The 17,972-nt window shown below is 40.4% G+C and overlaps 3 protein-coding genes across 4 annotated transcripts; 2 read left to right on the forward strand and 1 right to left on the reverse strand.

Moving 5' to 3' along the window:
- The first annotated feature begins 1,583 nt into the window (after window positions 1-1,583).
- Window positions 1,584-9,719, forward strand: LOC133011754 (septin-8-A-like). 2 transcript variants are annotated; one of them, XM_061079632.1, is made up of 10 exons: window positions 1,584-1,626; window positions 3,503-3,617; window positions 3,756-3,951; window positions 4,370-4,556; window positions 4,646-4,807; window positions 5,667-5,763; window positions 6,006-6,174; window positions 6,664-6,796; window positions 6,895-7,085; window positions 9,320-9,719. In XM_061079632.1, the coding sequence occupies exons 1-10, from the start codon at window positions 1,597-1,599 to the stop codon at window positions 9,372-9,374; spliced, it is 1,335 nt and encodes a 444-aa protein (XP_060935615.1). In that variant the 5' UTR covers window positions 1,584-1,596; the 3' UTR covers window positions 9,375-9,719. The 2 variants fall into 2 exon arrangements, with proteins under 2 accessions (XP_060935615.1, XP_060935616.1); XM_061079633.1 differs by lacking the exon at window positions 9,320-9,719 and adding an exon at window positions 8,349-8,406.
- Window positions 9,720-10,632: 913 nt separating this feature from the next.
- Window positions 10,633-14,814, forward strand: ccng1 (cyclin G1). Its single transcript, XM_061079057.1, has 6 exons — window positions 10,633-10,838; window positions 12,180-12,443; window positions 12,539-12,792; window positions 13,109-13,187; window positions 13,438-13,548; window positions 13,672-14,814. Exons 2-6 carry the CDS (start codon window positions 12,180-12,182, stop codon window positions 13,861-13,863), a joined length of 900 nt encoding a protein of 299 aa, XP_060935040.1. The 5' UTR covers window positions 10,633-10,838; the 3' UTR covers window positions 13,864-14,814.
- Window positions 14,460-17,733, reverse strand: nudcd2 (NudC domain containing 2). Its single transcript, XM_061079058.1, has 4 exons — window positions 17,277-17,733; window positions 16,223-16,271; window positions 15,976-16,127; window positions 14,460-15,224 (listed from the first exon to the last, which is right to left on the reverse strand). The coding sequence occupies exons 1-4, from the start codon at window positions 17,463-17,465 to the stop codon at window positions 15,141-15,143; spliced, it is 474 nt and encodes a 157-aa protein (XP_060935041.1). The 5' UTR covers window positions 17,466-17,733; the 3' UTR covers window positions 14,460-15,140.
- Window positions 17,734-17,972: the final 239 nt, after the last annotated feature.

Below are 17,972 nucleotides of genomic sequence, written 5' to 3' on the forward strand. Positions count from 1 at the left end.
TAAGCTCCTCTCTATCCACTCCCCCCCCTCCTCCGGCTCCTCTGTCCTCCACCAACCTGCTGCAGCTTCCGGCGCCTCCACATTCTCACCCGGTTTTCATTACGACCCTCAAACACTTCAAAAGTTCCTTTGCCATGAGAGTCGCGTTGCTAGGAGACAGCCTTCGTAAAACTTCCTTCGAGTGACCTTGAACAGTCTTAAAATGCAACTTTTCTGTGTCGCTGTTGTTGCAGGATTGTCAAACTTCTCCCATTGTGCGTTCATGGGGCGTAAGAATAATCGGAACATTAACTTCCCGGCTGGGAAGATTCTCGGAACAACTCGGGAAAGTCGGCGAAAATGTTTGGTACACGAGTTGCTGACATCAGCGCTTATAAATCAATTATCGCCCCGAATTTCACAGACTTTTTGCACGACTTAAAAGATTATTTTGAGACCCTTGCGTTTCATTAAATCGAATAAAGTAATACAACTGTGGGAATATTTGATCATCTATTTAAGGATGACTAAAGTGAGGATTATATTTCATTCCTTTTTTAAAACCTATATTATTTTGCAAATTCCTTTTCCTTTGAATACAAGGAAACCCCCTCTAATAGTAACTTAAGACACAGCCACTTCTGTTTACATTTTATATATTTTTTACATAGTTGTGTTTCTCTATCATTTTTAAGGGCATGACCTTCTTTGTAAAGTGCCTTGAGATAATGTATATTATGATTTGGCGCTATACAAACAAAATGTATTTGAAGAGAAATAGTTATTAACTTTACTGCTGTAACATGGTACATCTCCCCACATTGGGACTAATAAGAGATCATCTTGCAGGAGCCTGTTCCAGACTCTCAGCTAAAGACCAAGGGAGACAGAGCTTTGGAAATAAAAGTTCAGAGGCTCTGGAACACCCATGAAATACAGCAGGACAGTAGCTTTCTTTAAAACTTACTTTTATATTGCGTTCCTTCGTTTTACCTAATTCTATTAGTTGTTGTTATTGTAACTGGTGGTCTTGCATAAATGCTAGTGTATTCTCCTTTTATTAATTACTCAATGAGTGGGTTTGGATTTTTTAAATATGATCTGTATGTCTTTTATTTGTTAAGCATTTTGCAACTCAAGTGTTATATTATTATTATTGTATTGTTTCCCTGATAGGCGTACGTTTCCATGGCAACACTTGGGCGTGTCTACCAGAGCAGGTCATCTGAATATTAAGTGAGTTAATCAAATCTTACACCGAGTTCAGAAAAACACACACACACACACACACACACACACACACACACACACACACACACACACACACACACACACACACACACACACACACACACACACACACACACACACACACACACACACACACACACACACACACACACACACACACACACACACACACACACACACACACACACACACACACACACACACACACACACACACAGAGTGAGGAGTCTGTTTGGAAATGATGCAACATCGCCCCCTAGCACCGAGGGGGTGTTGCCTCCGAGTGGCCATATTGAGAGGAGCGTGTGATGTGGAGAGCAGCTCTGGTTGAAGGAATCCTCTCTGCACACACAGCCACTTGTGACGATGGCGGCCTGTGAGATGGATGCCTTCGCGGTAAGTGCGATGATTCCCGATCCGGTGTTGTTGGTGTCGAGGTGGCTGTCAGACCCCGCCGGCCCGGAGGACGCAGGCGTACGTATAGAGTCTATAAGGTGGTGATGAGGAGAGATGTGTCGGAGGATGCAGCGGGATCACTGCGGTGGAGGTGGCGAGGAGGAGGAGGAGGAGGAAGAGGAGGCTCGTTATGGCTAATGAATGTGATGAAGGCTGAGGAGGATTCTGCAGGAGCGATGCGTCGTGCGACCATTTTGATGGAAGTGTTGCTTTTGCTGCGTGAGGCAGCACAAAGCCTGAGCGTCAGCACTTCAGTGTGTGACAGGTGTGTGTGTGTGTGTGTGTGTGTTGACCACTGCACAGGACGGAACCAAAGGGCCACTCGTGTGTAGGAGAGCAGGGACAGCAGGCAGCAAGAGAGCGAGTTAAGAGGATCAACATAAGTAGCAGTCAGGTGAGGACTATTCCAGCTCCTGGAGACTCAGCTGGGTGCATTGCTCAGCGACTATCTCACCACGCATCAGCCAGACGTGTAATTCGTGCCAACGTGTTCATTAGGAGCGTTGTCATATCTGACGTGTGTTTGTTGGCCTTGTGTTGAGCTGCAAACGATGGGAGAGTTTGCTGAAGTAGGTTAAGGGGGGTGATGAGGGTACCAGCCAACAGCTTGGATATCCTCCCACCCTGAGAAATAACATCACATAAAGAGCTCTTTGTGTGTGTGTGTGTGTGTGTGTGTGTGTGTGTGTGTGTGTGTGTGTGTGTGTGTGTGTGTGTGTGTGTGTGTGTGTGTGTGTGTGTGTGTGTGTGTGTGTGTGTGTGTGTGTGTGTGTGTGTGTGTGTGTGTGTGTGTGTGTGTGTGTGTGTGTGTTGTGCTGAACGCATCCTAGTCCTCATGTTGAGCCTTTTGCAAGATGCCAGCATCCCAGAGTGTTTTTGGTATGTGAGGGATGAACCCCCACCCCCCCCAGGCTTGTACAACCAGGGCAAAACACATTAGATCTAATAAGCGTTAAATATAGATAAAATTCTTTAGTGTCAGCATTATATTTAAGTTCCCCTCCAGACATTTGTCACATCGATTCCATGCACGACTTCACTGTATTGATATATTCTATAATATAGGGTTTTTAAAAAGTAATATTTCTATGTATGCACACTTGAAAGGTCAAGTTTTCATGCCACAAAATCCTCTCGGAAATACGCACGTTAAATTTCAAGTATCAGGTTGCACAGGGACACTTTGCATCTTTAGTTGGCGATTGTGAAAACAGGCTTTTAGTAGGAAACTTTGCACGATAAAAGGCAAACACCAAAGTGAGTTGCAAGTGGATGGGTACTTTAATGAAACTGGAGAGTTATCATCGTCATTTCTACTCCGTCACCGAACATGAGTAACAGTAGTGCTAAATCACTAGAGAAATACAATATACGCAAAGTGTTTTGATCTCTAAACGTTTGAATAATATATCTGTTATAATTTCTGTTTTAAAGTTACTAAAACATTAAATTGTTAAGCTGAAGCCTGTTAACATAGTTTATTAGATATAGATAATCCAGATGATCATTAGGATTTTATTTCTTACGCATTTTAAGAATCCTTACAAGACAAATTTGGTTTGTGATATTCGGACAGAAATGTTTAATAGGACGGACATCTCAGTGTGTAAACACGAAGATGTGACTTCATTTGAAAAGGATGCTTTTAGGCCTGATAGTATAATGAGTGTACAAGATCCAATTGAAGGATTTTATAAACCTAACCATTTTATTGCTTTGCTTTGTCATTGTTTCCCGAGATACTTCTGGTTTGAGGCTTAAATAATGAAATATTGAATGAAGTATTCTCTGTCCTGCCTGTTTCCAAATACCTCAGAATGAAGAAAAGCGAAATCTGGAGCTGAGAGGCCATGTGGGCTTTGACCGTCTTCCAGATCAGCTGGTCAGCAGATCAGTCGCTCAGGGGTTTAGCTTCAACATCCTCTGTGTAGGTACGTTGAAGAGTCGGGAGGACTTTCGTGATCCAAAGTTGTTGCTCTGGACATGACATGCATTCATTGTGACTGCTGCACAAACGCATTGCACGTTCTTCTCTGTATCTTGGCGTGTCATTATTATCTTCTCCCTAGGCGAGACAGGGATAGGCAAGTCAACGCTGATGAACACTCTTTTCAATACGACATTTGAAAACGAGGAAGCCAGCCACTATGAGAGCGATGTGCATCTACGCCCACAGACGTACGATCTGCAGGAGAGCAATGTCAACCTCAAGCTGACCATCGTGCACACGGTCGGGTTTGGAGACCAGATCAACAAAGGGGAAAGGTACTTATTCATCTAGATGTTTGTTTATCAATTTGTTAGAGTGTCTGTTCTGATAATTCTGAGGATTTCTTCTCAGCTTCAGCTATTAATCATTTCTCCCTCTTGCTACGGAAGTTCAGCCAACACACTTACACAATATGGCATTGAGAGATAGATTGGCCCGGCTGCTGGCATGTGAATTTGGAGGCGAAGAAAAGGAATAAGGGAATGACTGGTGGAACGAATCCAATCTCAATAGACATTTGAGTGCTTCAACAGCAGCATAAAAGGCTGTAGGATGCTTGGCTGTGAGATTGTAGTGTGTGAATTTGTAACCAGGATACTACATGTCTTTTTGTCAACAAAACCCAATTCAAAGTTTAATGTTCATAAACGTTAGGATAAAATAACAATGCTTAATTATTTTATTTTTTTGCAGCTTTAAACCGATTCTTGAGTACATTGACACCCAGTTTGAAAGGTATCTTGAGGAAGAGCTGAAGATAAAGCGTTCCCTCTGCAACTACCACGACACAAGAATCCACATCTGCCTGTATTTCATCGCTCCCAACGGCCACTCCCTGAAGTCTCTGGACCTCGTCACAATGAAGAAACTGGACAGCAAGGTAACCACGCACCGAGTCCTGTGTGTTTCAAGAGCTCATTTGACTCATGTTCTAGTCTGTTAGTATAATATTATGTTTTCTTCATGCAGGTGAACATCATCCCTGTCATTGCAAAGGCAGACACAGTTTCCAGGAGTGAACTGGATAAATTAAAAATCAAGATAATGAGCGAGCTGGTCAGCAACGGAGTTCAGATTTATCAGTTCCCCACAGAGGATGAGGCCGTCGCAGAGATCAACTCCTCCATGAATGTAAGTCCTAGAAAATAAAACCATATACACAGTGCAAAACATAGTATATGTTATATATATGTTGTACATGATTGTTGTTATAACAGTAGGAATATTCTGTTTTTGGTTGTCGGTCACATAAGGAGACAGATTACAAGTTAATGTTTATTCTCACTTTCCCCCACCACTGTAATCTCCTTAAGCCTCTACCTATCTTTACCTCCGCCATAGAGGTTATGTTTTCATCTGCGTTTGTTTGTTATTTAGAAGGATTAAGCAAAAACTACTGCACGGATTACAACTTAAAGGTGGGAGAAAAGGTGCGGTATGGGTCAGGAAAGAACCTATTAAGTTTTGGTGCAGATCCGTGCCGGGCGGATTGCTCAGAGAATTATTATTGGATCTAGGTAAAACAAATCTGAGAGTGTCTTCAATGTGGTGCAGATCAAAATAAAAATCTGGATCTGGTGAATTTAAATGAGATTTCACAACTGGACTGTTGGGCCTTGGCAGAGGAATCACTCTGCTTCTGAATCCCTGCCCACATATCTGGATCAGGGTTTTTCCAGCATTCTACATAGAGAAATATGATAATATGGTGCTAGTAATTCTACTCAGCTGACCCCTCCACAAAATGTTATGGAACTCATTAAGTAGTTTTTGATAACCCTGCAAACTAACAAACAGACAAAAACATAACTCCTTGGTCCGGGTTATATTGTCAATATCATTTAATGATTGTTGCAGCAGAGTTGGAGATTTCGTAGCACAATAAAAGCCATACTTTGAATCCATACATGTTGTAATATAATTTGTTTATCTTGCATATAAAAGAAGATCTATAATCTTAACCACACTGTATTATTGCTTTATGTTTCAGACACATCTTCCCTTTGCTATGGTTGGAAGTGTAGAAGACGTTAAAGTAGGAAATAAGATGGTGAAAGCGAGACTGTACCCCTGGGGAATAGTACAGGGTGAGTCCACTGATTTGATTTGACAAGCATCATTAAATTCTCTCAGACAGTAGAGCTAATTAGTCCGACGCCTGCTGCTGAACTATTATTAGTTTTCCAGATAAGATTTAATATAATTATATCATTATATATAATTATCCTGATTCTCTTTGTTACAAGCGCAGTAGACTCAGAGTTGACAATTAAGATCTTCAGTAAAAGCAAAAAGGTTAAATAACCAAGCCTTTTCTTTTCTTTTCCAGTGGAGAATGAAAACCACTGTGACTTTGTGAAGCTGAGGGAGATGCTGCTGCGTGTGAACATGGAGGATCTCCGTGATCAAACGCACGCTCGGCACTATGAACTCTACCGTCGCTGCAAGCTGGAAGAGATGGGCTTCAAGGACACAGGCCCTGACAGCCAGTCCTTCAGGTGAATTTAGGCATAATGCTGTTGAAATGCATTTGGGCGATTTACCTCGGTGGAAAGGCCACAGCCGCTGATATATGAATATTTTTTAACAGCGCATTAAAATCCATGTTTATGTAACTTGGTGAAATATAAATGAATTAACTTCGGTTTCTGTATGACATTCAGGTCCTGATTGACCATATCTGTGGTCTGTGTCCACAGAGAAATTAAGACAACAAATTTACCTTTATTTTATGTTGGAAATAGAGATGAAATGGTGGGGGAATTCTCTATCACAATTGACTCAAATGATCAGTATTATCATGGGAAATGTTCAAAAAGTATTGAAACACAAACTTAAGATTTATATCTTTTTTTTTTCTTTATCAACAAAAATCATGCACTAGCAGCTCTCCTGGTGTTACAACCGTCTAGTCTACTACTACTTACTAATCCTGTTCATAAATGGCTTCAGATAGAATTGAACGTTTCCACCCTTTCGATCATCAGCCTTCAGGAGACATACGAAGCCAAGCGGAAGGAGTTCATTGTGGAGCTGCAGCGCAAAGAGGAAGAAATGAGGCAGATGTTTGTCAGCAAAGTGAAGGAGACAGAAGCAGAGCTGAAAGAAAAAGAAAAAGAGGTGAGGACTGACATCATGAAATAACATTGATGAACACATACCACCACTGGTTTGCCTCACATTGTGCACTGTCCCATCATTATCGTCATCATCTCTAGCTTCATGAGAGGTTCGAGCAGCTCAAGCGGATGCACCAGGATGAAAAGAAGAATCTGGAAGAGAAAAGACGGGAACTGGAGGAAGAGATGAACGCCTTCAACAGAAGAAAGGTGGCAGCTGAGACGCTGATGGGACAGGCCCTGCAGGGCTGCTCACAGCAGCCGTTCAAGAAGGACAAGGACAAGAAGAAGTAAGTCTGCTTTACTGTATGTGTTTGATTTGCATTGCTGCTCACCTGGTTTCTTTATGGATTTAAAAGCAAATAATACATCAAAAATAGTTAATCACAATGATCTCTCAAGCAGGTCAAGGATAGCCTGTTATTTGTCACACAAACATCATATTCATGTATTCTTTAAGTCAGTCTGGACAGAGGAGGGAGGTGTACATTGTGATCAATGAGATATTGTTATCTTCCCAGGAGCCATGTTGGCTCAGAAACGTATACAGGAACAGATTCAGACTGACATAGTGTGCCCAGACACAGTAAGAAGGCTCACAGCTTGCTCTACGCCGCCTGATGCTTGCGTCTCTGCAGGTTGACCTGGCAGACTGTATCTCAGGCAGGGGCACTTCTGTTTATTTTTAACATCATAGTCATAGAATCATAGTCATTTCTGCAGGTGGAGACTTTAAATATCAGGATAAATTTAGTTACATAGACCCAGATATACACAAATACAGAAGCCTGGTTAAGTTTCCACTGGCTTCAAGAGCCTTTACACAGGAAGTGAAAATATGACTGTAGCCTGTGTAATGGCACACTGAGCTCAAGATGTTATTTCAACTCTGTATCTATATCTACTTCTCAAATTATGCAGCCAGTGATTCTTTGGCTGTAATATACAAGCTAGTTCTAGACCCAGAAGTTAATTGTTACTGTAGAGAATAGATATGTATTGGATAATGCAAGTGTCAAAAACTTTTAAACCCACTGCTGCCTTATTTCGTTCTGAATGTCCATGGATATTTAGATATAAGGTCTTCTAAACAATTATCAGTGTTAGAAGAATACACTGAAATTCTCTCTAACATGTTTTTAATATGGAGCTGAAAAGAGTTATGTTTAGTAGTTGAAAGTACTGGGGAACTTTCAACTACTAAACGTCTTTCACATCTTCATATCTTTTGTCCCGGCTTAATGATTATAAACTGGATTAAATGTGTTTGTTTTAATAAAACAAAGATGTGTTGCGTTTTCCAACATACAACTTAAACAGGAAGCTAAAATCCCCATGAATGTTGGAGTTGCTCCTCACATCTAAGACAACAGAAATATCTAGCTGGACCTCTCAATGTCTCCAGATGACATTTTTGACAGAAAATGGATGCTTAAAAAAGATACACTGTTACATTCCTGTCTTTCATTTTTTCTATTGATTTCTACCATACTTCAAATCCTGCATTTTTTTTCTTTATTCCATATGTTGTCTTATTTCTGTTCCCCTTTCAGTTGAATTATGGATCAAACATCCAGGAATGTGTCCACCGTCAGCATGGGAAAAACAGGCTGTTATAACTTACTGACACTGTATGTGTGGACTCAATAACACAGTGACGGTGCACGTATGTCAGCCTGAATAATGGGGTGGCTCTAAGCCACTGTGTACTTTTGGATCAAAAAGGTAGCTTTGCTCAGTGTGTTTAATTTGTTCCTGGTGCTGACTCTGCAGGACACATGATAACACATCTGTGGACTGTTTTCATAAGATGAAGCGTGTGTTTTTTCATTTTCTGTCCATGAATGTGTCCATGTTCTGAAGTCTGTATTTCTCAGAGACACTGAAAGCACCTCATAGATTCAGGAGACTGAGTCAGAATCTCTTTTTGTAATACATAATGTTTAATAGTGGATATAAAAATACTGATGGTTGATGTTTTTAATTGTTGGTATTTAGATTATTTGAGGTCAGATAACTCTGTAGTAAGATGATAAGGTAAGATAATTGAATCATCTAACCACCACTCATTGCATTGTTATACAACTGAGAAAATAATAAAAAGTTTGTACAGTGAGTCTGGAAACAAGCAAATATTTTGCCTTCATTACAATAAAAAATTATGATTGAAAACACAAATAGAGGATCAGTTTATCTCTTTGTCAACAGAACCCAAACCCCTTTAGTTCTTTCAGTCCTCACTTCCCATCATATCAGTCATTTGTATGATTCATATTGTACCTGCTGTCATTTCCCAAACATGGTTTCTGATCCTTATGGTTTATTAACAGTGTTTCTGTCTGAGTCGTTTAATTCTAGCTTCAGTTTTGCTTTTGACCTCAGTCGGTGGTATTAACAGGATAAATAACAAAATGCTGATTTAACTTTATCATTTGCACTAAATCTCAGTTGTAAAGAAATTGTGCTGTTAATTAATCTATAGACTTGCTTGTTCATTACAATGTTTTTTCTTTCCTTTCCATAGCTTCTTTAGTCTTCCATCTGCCTGCTCCTTAACCTCAGGAAGGAATTTGAATTAGAAGATTTTCTACCACAGCAAAACGATCACAGACTAATAACAATGAAGTGTATTATTTTCACAATGTGAAATAACAAGTTTTATAGAAATGCACTTAACATCCCTGGAGGTGAGTCAGTCTGCAGTCTTCCCTGTCTACTTAACTCTCCTTGAAACCTTTAAGCAGTGCTCTGTAGCATGGTCTCTCCGCATGGCTCTTAACCTTCATTCCCACGATGATTAAAACGTGTCATAGCCAAAATGTTCGTTTTTGTACTAAATGTGCTACCTTCTCTAATCTGCCATGTTTTGCTTGTAGTTTTTGACTGATGACAGTTTACACTGTGAAGTATAAAGTATACTATAAAGTGACGTAGAATTGCTGTTAAAGGTTGTACTGATTGAGCATTATATTATGATTTACATGCACTTTAAATCAATCATAGTACAAATATATTTACTCATTATAAAAGGTACATTATCATGTTTACATGTCAACCCCTCATTTTGTGTCTGAAAGATGTAGCTGGGAGTATTTCTTAGTTTCAGACTTGTATGTAATGCTGTTACATTAAATAAGCCTAGATGTAGAGAAATTCAGGGTTAAACCTGTGTCAGTAAATCTGTACGGTGGGTGTGAGTGGGCCCACGACAAGATTTGTATATCCTTGGTTAATAAAGAGTTACTTTATTGAAAATGTGTTGTTGTTGTCTCTACAACCGCTCTCACAGACAGAGAAGAAAACATGTTGTTGTAACCCGTGGTCTCAGCACTTTCCAGATTGTTCCAGAAACCTGCCAGTGGATGTCCCTTTAAAAAGAAGAGGCAGCTTTGCGTGTTAATGCTTGCTCAAAACATACAGTCAGTGAATTTAATTTTGAAGAAATCCTAAAGTTTTACTTAGAAATAACACATTTGCTGTTTTTTCTGATTTGTTGTATGTGCATCTTCCCATAGTCTTTGTTTTATCGCTTGCTAGAGTCAGAAGCTCAATAGTGTTTAAATCATATCTATATTGTCACTTCATGGAAGGACAAGTAACCTCGCTTCATTAATTTATCATCATTTTATTTCATGATTAATCAAAAAAACAAACATAGTCCCGCCTCCCTAGCAGTGATTGGTCCTCCTGTTTGCGAAGGGCGGGGTTTAATCGAGAATGTCTGTCACTTAAGCCAATTGTCATTCAGCAGCATGAGCGTCATTGGTGGTGTGACCAATGACAGCTCACCATGTCCGGACATGGGCCTGGTTTTAGGGCAACGTTACTACGTGATCTGCCCTTTTCCCCATCGCCTCACGCCAAGGGTAGGGGGGTGTGCAGAGGCAGAAACAATCGCCGCTTAAAACTTTCTTTAATCAAAGTTCATACCTACTTTTTGTGTGTTTTAAACTTATTTTTACTCGCTTGCTTGAAACGCGTGGAGACTTTCCCCCCCACCGTTGATTTTCCATAATATTCAAGACAGCGTAACTCGAGACAAGGTAGGTTATCTAATCTTTCGTCTCTCTACCGTTCACCAACAACATGTTTACCTGGGACCCTGTGACCTAATGTCCCGGTGTTGTGTGTTTGTGTTTGTGTGTCCGTAGCATGTAGCAAACTAGCTTTACTCTCTGAACAGTGGAAGCTGATAGCCAGCGCTAGCAGCTGTAGCTAGTCAGCGACGTCCTTTACGTTAAAATTAGTTTGACCTTTTTCCTCCGCCGGCCTTGAGTGTAGCGGTAAACGGACACCGTCGCTACAGTGTCGTGGGTTCGAGTTCCTGTCGGAGTTACATAGTGTAGCCGGTGTAAACTCCCTGGGGTCTGTTATCAAGCGCTAGCTCTCCATTGGTGTGTGCGGCAGGGACATGTCCAGACATGACTCCGCTTTCCCTGTTCCACTCACGACCTGAAGCTCATGCGGAGACCCGGTGTCAAAAAGCGGCTCAAACAAGCTCATTTGGCTTTATACCCTAACCTGAATATATTAACACATTATAACAGATAGTGAGTATCTTTGTTGGCTCTGTTGTGTGTTTGTGTGTGTGTGTTTGTGTTTCCACAGCCTGTTTCATCTAGTTCAGTGGCAGCTGCTGTGAAAAGCCTTGATCAGGATAACATACATATTTGAAAGCAGTGCAAGTCTCAGCCACTCCTGCGCAATAGGATCTATTCATATTACATTTACATTGAGTACAACCTACACTGATTTTAAACCATTTCTAACATCACTGTATTTAATCATTATATTTCCCCTCATTGGTATGAGCTATCAATGATATTGGTAGAAGACTGATTGATACATTGATATTAACTTGGATTTAGTGATCTTGAAAGAACACGTCTGCTCTTGGATCACAGTTATTTAATTCACTGTGGTACAGGAATTTTGTAACTTTCTTTTTCCCCCTCTATAGACCATATTACCCAATACAGTGTCTTATTAAACTCCCCATAAGGTTGTTAAGCGAATAATCAACTTTAAGTTTAATCTTAAGTATATGTAGCTATATTCATATGTATAATTGTTAAATATTACATACATTCTTGTAGTCACAGAATCAGCATGGTCACTTTACTAGTCCTTAGAATCCTGATAAATATAGTAGAAATTACCAGAAGAGTACATACCTCTGCCAAGGCTCAACAGTCCCCTTATGAAACCACATTTAAATTGAATTGTCATAAATCAGTCCCCTAAACATGGCTGATTTAAAAAAAAAAAAAAAGAATAATAATAATCTATATGGGTTCTTCCCTTATCCATGCGTATAATAGAGACATGCTAGTGATAGTTTGATTTAGTCAGTATTATTCAGCTCTTCTTTCTTTTCTGCACAGATGATTGACACAGTAACAGGACCTGGAACACCACCCTTTGACGTTCAGCTGAAGGCTCTAACCGATCAAGAGGGCCGATACCAACCTAAGCTGAGCGGCTTGAGGTTCATCGAATGCGCCCAGGACAACGGCCTCAGGATGACCGCCAGACTCCGGGAGCTGGAGGTGAAGGACCTGCTCTCTCTGACCAGGTTCTTTGGCTTCAGCTCAGACAGCTTCTCACTGGCCATCAGCATACTGGATCGATTCCTATCAGTAATGAAGGTTTGTACACAGCAAAGATAATTTTTATCTTGTTGCTTAGACTATAATTGTTTTAAAAAACTCTCTAATCTTATTTTGTCGTCTGTGCTCTACAGATTCAGCCAAAACACCTGTCCTGTGTGGGCCTGTGCTGCTTCTATATTGCTGTGAAGTCCTCTGAAGAGGAAAAGAACGTGCCTCTGGCCAATGAACTGATCCGCATCAGTCAGAATCGCTTCACAGTGCCTGACATGATTAGGATGGAGAAGATCATCATGGAGAAGCTCTACTGGAAGGTGAAGGCCCCCACAGCGCTCCGCTTCCTCCGCCTCTTTCACAGCCACATCCAGGAGCAGCTCGACGCTGAGAGGTAAGGACGGATGGTCACATCAACCTGCAGGGCTGAACCGTGACTCAACCGGATTATGTTTACACTACTAAAATGTGTCTTCTCATATTTGGCTTTGAAGTGAACACTAGCCAGAAATATTCCAAGGCTAACATGCACAGTCCTACTTTAAATCATGAAGATTATTCAGACTTGTACTTAATTTAAAAGACATCAAGTCTTATTGTCGTTTTTGATTTCACTGAAGCAGACAGATATCTAATCTAGAGGCCTCTGCCTCATATAATTTTAGATATAAGTTGGAGTCTTGACACTAACAGAATTTTCCCTTTTCCAGCAAGCAGATCCTGAGTCTTGAGAGACTGGAAGCTCAGCTGAAAGCTTGTCATTGCTCATTCGTCTTCTCTAAAATAAAGGTAGGCTAAAATAACCGGTCTCATCATTTTAAGATGGCCTGTTTGCAGTCTAATATTTTATTTATGTTCAAGAAATTAGTTCTATCCAGCAGCTTCACTTTGCTTACAATTTGACACTATAAACAAAACAGCTCAAGTAGAAAGTAGGTCATCTCGAACTGTTATGTTTTCTGGGCTGGTTTTCTCAGACAAACCTGTTCCTCTGTGACAGTTTTAGGTTTTTAAGAATGTCTTCCCTCTTTATCTGCAGCCATCTCTGCTTGCCATGGCTGTGCTGTGTTATGAGGCCCAGGAAGAACACGACCCTGAGCACACTGACAAAATATCAGAGGCCCTGAAAGCTCTGCAGCAGCAGCTGAAGGTAAGCACCAACTATTTTCATAATCATGCCTGTGTGCTGCACAGAACAACTTATAAGTAGTAGCGATACAGCTCAGATATGCTGCCACAACTGAGATTTTTTGTCTGTATTTCTTGTGTGCAGATCAGAGATGGGGACCTGGTTTGTGTGCGGGAGTTTGTTGGGAAATGTCTGGCTGAATACGCCACCACCAAGTGCTCGAAACCGAACACCCAGAGACTTCGCTGGACCATCTCGGGTAGAACTGCCCGTCAGCTGAAGCATAGCTACTACAAGATAGCTCATCTTCCCACAATACCCGAATCAGCTTATTAAAACCTGGGGGTACAGATGGGTGACCTTACATGGGGAGAAAATATACAACAAATTGTCTTGCTCAGATTGAATGAAACTTTGTGGTGTCGTGTTGTAAGGTCACCCATGTACTATCTATTATTTTCCTTACAGATCTTCATCGCTGGTGATGGATTTCTTTAAGGAAAAGTTTTCCTCAAGTTTGTAATCTGCAGAAATGAAATGCACAACATTCATCTTCCCGTAGAACGTAGAGTAATGCCCTGTTAAAGGTTTTCCTAATGCAGGACATTAGTCTGAAGTTTTACTTCCCTGATTTGAGTTTTCTTGCACACCTGTACAGTATGTTCTTGTTTTAATCCGTACCCAGAAGTTTGGCCTTTCCTGGAACGGGTTGCTGGTTTTAAGCAATTAAGTATAGAACCACCTAGGTCCTCAGTCCACCATGTGGAAGAGGAGGGAGAAGGATTTTGCGAAAAAGCAAAAATGGAACCAAGAAATCTGACCCAAAATCCTTAACTCCCACCCTAGGTTGCTAAACTGTCCTGAATGCACACTCCTACCCAAGGTGATTTTTTGTTTTTTATGTTCACAGCGAAGGGAACTCTGGTTTTCTCCAGTGAATAGAGGCTAGTGACAAAACTGTCACAATCGGCTAAAAGTACTATTTGAGCCGTAATGTCAGCAGAGGTTGCAGATTAGTTGTTTTCACCGATTCTTAATTTGTGGACACAGACACAAGTGTATTGATGATTTCATTTGTCAATTATACAGAGAACACTAAAAAAATTAGTTGTTGCAGTGGAAATGTGGATTGGAATGCGTATTGACTTTTCTTTGCAAGTTTCCCTGTTTAGTGTAAGTTTCTTTTAGTGAGAAAAATGTGTTCTCAAATTCAAAATTGCTTATTGAATCCAGCATCTAGTTAACCAATGCGCTTGTACCTTTCAATAAAACTTTATTGAAAAGCTATTGCTTGTTTGTTTCTTCATTGAAAGTTTATCATTCTCAAAGGCTTTTTACAAACAGATCAAACATTTCAATCAGCTGTTTTGCCCCATACACCTTGCAACTTGGCAAATTTGGCCAAATAAAATCTGTTCTTTGTTGCGAAAGAGGCAGAAGAAACTAAGGAAGACCTTATTTTTGTAACAATTCTGTCTTGTTAGCTCAAGTTTTTCTGAAAGCAAAACTTCCGGCTTCATGTAGCAGACATTCTGATGGATCCAAGGTTCCACTGTCATAGATGTCCTGTAGTGTCCATTAAGTGTGAAATGTTTTTGACATCATAGTGAGGGTCACTTCTGTAAACTGGAAAAGTCGGGACCACCGCCAGCAAAATTCCCAGAGATCTCTGCACCGCTGAAGTCGAATCCAGGATTCTGGCAAAACGGAGGATAAATATTAAATTACCAGGAAGCCTGTTTCCATTCAGTACCAGCATACATTCTTCATTCATTTGACAAATTTAAGCTGAATATGCAATTGAATCTGAGAATTCATGGCCCATTTTTCTTAAACCTACTACAAAATATGTTTGATAAGTACAAATGGATAAAAAACACCATTACTTTGTTCCTCTGGATACACAAATCACATCAGTGAAATTTTTGTTTTAGGAACTGTTAAATGTGTTACCCCTCCTGTCTCATTACATATATACGGTAAACGACTTTAGAAAGCATTAATACACCATTTACCAGAACTCAAAATGAGTTGTCAGACAAGAATAAGAGCTACTTGTGTGTTACCAGATTGTGAAAACTGTTTGAATCATTTGACCACTTATGTCTAAAAGAGAACTTCAGACAATCTGGATTTAAATCCATTAATAGCATCTTATTAACACAACTGCAGATTTAATTATTAAAACCCAAAGTGATAATTCACATCCTGGCAACCTTAAATATATATCTTTTGATTACTTATATCCTATTTAAACCTTTGTAAATTTGTTTGAAAAACAATTTTTTTAAACTTAAATATTGGGTAGCTTACAACAAAGTAGTTCTAACCAGACTAACGAAGCAGTGGCAATATGGCATATGTAAGACGGCTGTGCAGTTGATAACTGAGAAAACAGACTTTGCCCCAAACACCACGATCCTTCAAATAGCACGACATCAAACTAACCTCCCGCTGGAACCTCTCCAGTGTGAGCTTCCTCTGCATCTGGTCCTGGACCCAGGCGTTAGCACAGTACTCCCCCTCCAGCAGAGAGGACCAGCAGTTCCCCGCCTCTCTGTTGGTCTTCATCAGAATGATGCGGATGAGACACCTGTCCTCTGAAGATGGAAAACAGATAAAACATGAAAAGAGATAAACATGTAGCTTTTCTCAAATGATGTCGTGGTACAGTTCTTAAAGGTATGCAACTCACCGAGTGTCCATGTTGCCTCATCAGACACGGTTATGTCAAACAACTTTCCCTGGGAGAGCAGGAAAAAGAGATTGTGAGGTTAATGTATGTGCTCTCAGTCAAGCTGGATACAAAGTAATTTAAAGTTTATTTGTTTTAATTGTAAAGTGATTTCACTTTACAGTAGGAACCAATATGATAGGGATCACTATGAGTTGGGCTTAACTTAAGTTGGGCTTAACTTCAGTCCAACTTTGATCATTACTTCCTTTACTCTTTCTTTGCATGATACTATTCTATTCCATGTGGAATATGAAAAAAAGACTTGTAACTGCTTGGTTTTTGCAAAGAATGGAGAATAAACTGATTTTAAGTCTGCCCAACAGATCATTTTTCACATTCAGATTTCAATTCATCAATTCAGGGAATGAACTGGTATGATTCCAAGCCGGGGCCTATATTTTGTTCGATTAAATTCAGGAATTCTTTTGTATAAAATGTTCATTTCATTAGTCAATATTTTTTTTCACGTTCAGATCATATTTTGTCAGTTTCAAACTTTTGGCCAGGGTCTGGCTTGGGGTTGAATTAAAAAGGAGTTTATTGAAAACATTGTTGTATTTGTCAAAGATTCAAATCTAAACTTGCAGTTTCCAAAACATGTCTTTGAATTATATTTAATTAATTCCAAATAACCAAACAATTGGCCCCGATTTGACTCCATGCTCAGTTGGACCAGACAACATTACCAGCAATAGAGTGATGATGCAAGAAGCTTTTACAGTGAGTCATGTACAGGACTATATCCTGGAACTAACTAACTTCAATAGTATTAATATTAGTACTCTCACTCTTACTTTTCCTGATTTACCATCACATAAGATCTGATGCTGCTCAAAACAACAACAAAACAAGGATGTCCACTCTCAGGGTATAATTCTAAAACACCGACAGTTAGCTGACATGTTGAGAGCAGGGCTTCTTCCTCATTTAAATCACAGTTTTTTACTAAAACCCTGAAGGCAGAAACTGTAAACAACACCTGCTCAGTTTAGATGACACATCGTTTTACTACCTTGAATATTTCCTGTCCTTTCACTTGCAGCTCGATGTCTCTGGACCCCAGGCGGCACTGGACCTCTTTGGCCCGGGTCCCCTGCGGCACATGGACCTCGATGAACACCTCCTCCATGGTCTGGTGCCAGGAGCCCCAGTCGGTCTTGCAGGGGACGACGCCGCTCCTCTCGTCGAAGTTCACCGACATGCTGCGGCTCCTCTCCGGCCACAGGTCGGCTGACAGGTCGGTTAGCTCGCCGGCTAGCAGACAAGTTGTGCTAACAGTTTGATGCGCAGTCAGGCTTCGCCGCTGTTTCCGCACTGACGACGGAACACGGCGGAAAGAAGAATAGTTTTATTTCTGTTGGTTGAGTTCAACAGGAAGCTGGAAAACATAAAGTCCAACTAATTAAAATGTAAAAGCTCAAATTGTGGTTCGCTCATTTTGCCCCTCCAGCTCTCGAAACTTCTTCTTCTCTGTGTTACTTCCATTGCCGATTGTAAACAACTAAATGGCTGCAGCGTCATCTGCTGTCTCAACAACGGAACTGCAACTAGAACACAACGAGAGACATATGTCAGGCTTTTATCCTTAATATTATTATATTATTATTATCATCAGTGTTATAAACTGATGTGTTTTATTGACCACTGGTTTTTTTTCTGCTTTTCTGTCTTAAAAACCACCAGAGACTAAAATAATCCAGTGTTTGTC

This window comes from Limanda limanda, chromosome 10 (genome assembly GCF_963576545.1).
Source record: "Limanda limanda chromosome 10, fLimLim1.1, whole genome shotgun sequence".
In the NCBI taxonomy this organism is placed as follows: Eukaryota; Metazoa; Chordata; class Actinopteri; order Pleuronectiformes; family Pleuronectidae; genus Limanda; species Limanda limanda.

Coding starts and splice junctions, on each gene's coding strand:
- LOC133011754 (XM_061079632.1), top strand. CDS start 1,597: ATGGCGGCCTGTGAGATGGATGCCTTCGCG. Junction 3,618..3,755: donor CTTCAACATCCTCTGTGTAG/GTACGTTGAAGA, acceptor TCTTCTCCCTAG/GCGAGACAGGGATAGGCAAG. Junction 3,952..4,369: donor CAGATCAACAAAGGGGAAAG/GTACTTATTCAT, acceptor ATTTTTTTGCAG/CTTTAAACCGATTCTTGAGT.
- nudcd2 (XM_061079058.1), bottom strand. CDS start 17,465: ATGTCGGTGAACTTCGACGAGAGGAGCGGCGTCGTCCCCTGCAAGACC. Junction 16,128..16,222: donor TGAGGCAACATGGACACTCG/GTGAGTTGCATA, acceptor TTCCATCTTCAG/AGGACAGGTGTCTCATCCGC. Junction 15,225..15,975: donor TGGAGAGGTTCCAGCGGGAG/GTTAGTTTGATG, acceptor CCGTTTTGCCAG/AATCCTGGATTCGACTTCAG.
- ccng1 (XM_061079057.1), top strand. CDS start 12,180: ATGATTGACACAGTAACAGGACCTGGAACACCACCCTTTGACGTTCAG. Junction 13,188..13,437: donor TCGTCTTCTCTAAAATAAAG/GTAGGCTAAAAT, acceptor CTTTATCTGCAG/CCATCTCTGCTTGCCATGGC. Junction 13,549..13,671: donor CTCTGCAGCAGCAGCTGAAG/GTAAGCACCAAC, acceptor TCTTGTGTGCAG/ATCAGAGATGGGGACCTGGT.